Source organism: Triticum dicoccoides, chromosome 7A (genome assembly GCF_002162155.2).
Source record: "Triticum dicoccoides isolate Atlit2015 ecotype Zavitan chromosome 7A, WEW_v2.0, whole genome shotgun sequence".
Lineage (NCBI taxonomy): Eukaryota > Viridiplantae > Streptophyta > Magnoliopsida > Poales > Poaceae > Triticum > Triticum dicoccoides.
In genome coordinates this window covers 9,509,615-9,512,422 of record NC_041392.1, presented here as the reverse complement: position 1 = coordinate 9,512,422, position 2,808 = coordinate 9,509,615, and the positions used below count along the sequence as shown (strand labels likewise).

Below are 2,808 nucleotides of genomic sequence, written 5' to 3'. Positions count from 1 at the left end.
TATTGGTGGACACGAACAAGATTTTGATTCATTCCTGGATGTTTGAAGGAAAAATAAATCACTTGTACGTGTAAAATGTTGCCATCTCAAGTTGAGTTCATGAGTATTTTGAGTAGAGTTGAGAAAAAAAGTGTTGATGGACCGCACAAATACTGAATGCAATCTTCTCAATGTAACACTCCCACGCACATGGTGAAAATATCCGCCAGCATGCACATATGAACGATCACAAGTTCAGTTGTAAAAACAGAAAGTGCCATCTCTACACAGACTGTATATTATTATCAGCAAAGCGTCTAAAACTGAAAAAAAATATGAGGGCGTGACTACAGGTAAGTCAGACTGCTTTTTGAATTATTAGGGCCAGTCGATTGTTTTGGGACGTCGGCTGCAAATCCAACGGCGTGCGGCCCTTCTACTTCTTCCAGCTCATCTCTTTCCCCAGGCAGCCGCACGGACCGCCGGCCGAACCGCTCATCTCTTTTGCACTTTCAAACTGACGATACCAAGAAAATAATGCATGGAAAGTTTACGCTCTGATATTGTAAAAGTGCATGCCCTTTAACATGAATATACTAGTCGACAGATTTTCATAAAAAATTATAATGATTCAGGTGACATATAAACAGAATGCCCAAATGAAGTTTGCTCAGCTCGAGCAGCTATTAGACAACACATTGACACATGCCTATTTCTATCATACGTAAAATTCTTTTTTAGCGGTTAATATAGCAGAGAGTAACAAGAGGGCTGGAACTCCAAAAACAGAGTACTCTGCTTCCTTTTCCAAAAACAGAGTACTCTGCTTGCTTTTCCAAAACCAGAGTACGCGGTCAGTCAGATGAAATTCAGAAGAAACAGAAGGCAGACGATGATGCACATCTTAACCTTGTAATCAGGTGGATGACATACGTACATACAAACAAACCTCGAATCCTTCTAAAATCAAAACATAAATACAAACAAACCTCCAAGACTAGCCAAAAAGTTGTGCAACAAAGTATAAAGTGAAGACATGTGTGCTTTATTGAAACTACAGGACAGACCACATATATATTTCTGTGTTCCACTAAACTTCAAAAAATAAACAGAAACATAGACTAATGGGCATTATAACTAAGGCCGGCCTATCCAACAAACATGTAGAATTTAGAACAAGTTAGTATGAGCAATCCTCCATGCCAACATAGTGTTCAAGTGACCTTGGAGTAGGTGGGATTTCGACATCCATGACATTCTCCAGCATGTGAACAACTTGTCCCATCATCGGCCTGTCATCCTCAGCATCTTGAATGCACCAGCATGCAATTCTGCAAGCTCTGCTCAGCTGCTCTCCATCTGCCTGGCCTTCCAACCTACTGTCCAGCAGACACATAGCATCTCCCTCATTCACCTTGATTGCCGCAAAGATGGGAAAGTATGTGAACTTTCCTTCCTTAATTTTCTCTGAGTTCCTTCGACCAGATATGATTTCAAGAAGCATCATGCCATAGCTGTAAACATCAGTCTTATGTGTGATCGGTAACCCCGATATCCACTCCGGTGCAAGATATCCAATGGTCCCTCGCATTGTTGTCAAAGCCCTGCTGAAATCTCGACCTAGAAGCTTGGCCATGCCGAAGTCCGCAATCTTGGGGCAGAACTCTGCATCAAGAAGTACATTGTCTGGCTTCATGTCACAATGTATAATGCATTCTTTACATTCCTCATGGAGATAAGCCAAGCCTCTTGCAGTTCCAAGTGCAATATGGTACCGGAGATCCCAGGTTAATACGGCCGAACTCTTTGAAAACAGATGAGAACTCAAAGAACCATTCTCCATGTACTCGTATACCAGAACCCTTTTCAGCCCTTCCGCACAAAAACCAAATAACCGGACAATATTGATGTGGTGAATTATGCCAATTGTCTGTACTTCTGCTCGGAATTCCTTTTCCCCTTGTCCGATGCTTTTTAGATTTTTGACTGCCACTAGAGAGAAACCTGCCAATTCCCCCTTGTAAACACAGCCGAAACCCCCTTCTCCAAGTTTTTCGGAGAAATTCTTCGTTGCCTTCTTTATTTGCATGTTTGAAAAGATCTTGAGGCCGCTATTGGAACTCATTGATAGTTCCAGGGATGGCTTGTTTCTCCTTCTCCAGAAAAGAACAAGACAAACAAGCATAACGGTTAACACACCCATCACTGTAATTAGAACAACGATTTTAATCTTTGGATATGACTTCTCTTTCTTGGTATACAATATTTCTTGCTTGCATACTGGTTTTTCCTGCCTGGAATCTTGAGCAGACCACAACACAGTCCCACAACCCCATAGTTTAGCAGCAGTGACAGTACCATCAGGATGCAACTGTACATATACATGTGAATTGTTGGACAAAAACCAAGATTCTTCATCTTCATGAATATCCATCCAGCTCGGGAAAGTGTCAGAATAAGTGGTCGTAATAGAACTGATGTAATAATAGGCGCCGGGATAATAGGTGCGGGGATAATAGCTGTAAGAAGTGGAGACAGTAAACCTTCTTCTTTGGTGTGTACTCCTCTCCAGGTTAGAAGAAAGGAAACAAGAAACATTATTTCTAGCCTCGCTACTAATGATCATGTTATTATTATTATATCCTAGCCGTGCTCCAGGTAGCACTGTACCATATGGTCGATCGAAACTTTGCCAGAACAACAATGAACTATTCACTTTGTCTCTTATTACCAGATTTCCGTTGTCAAGAAGTAACGCAACTGCAGAAGTAGATTCATTTGGTCTCTCTTCTGATGACCATGCAATAGCATCAAAGCCATAGGTCAACT

The 2,808-nt window shown here is 41.4% G+C and overlaps 1 protein-coding gene across 1 annotated transcript; it reads right to left on the bottom strand.

Moving 5' to 3' along the window:
• Positions 1-1,070: 1,070 nt before the first annotated feature.
• LOC119327582 (G-type lectin S-receptor-like serine/threonine-protein kinase At2g19130) lies at positions 1,071-2,602 on the bottom strand. The gene has a single exon (XM_037600683.1). It carries the CDS (start codon positions 2,411-2,413, stop codon positions 1,160-1,162), a length of 1,254 nt encoding a protein of 417 aa, XP_037456580.1. The 5' UTR covers positions 2,414-2,602; the 3' UTR covers positions 1,071-1,159.
• Between the last annotated feature and the right edge of the window lie 206 nt (positions 2,603-2,808).

Bases quoted from the DNA above. Each gene is read 5' to 3' on its own strand.
- LOC119327582 (XM_037600683.1), bottom strand. From the start codon at position 2,413: ATGGATATTCATGAAGATGAAGAATCTTGGTTTTTGTCCAACAATTCA.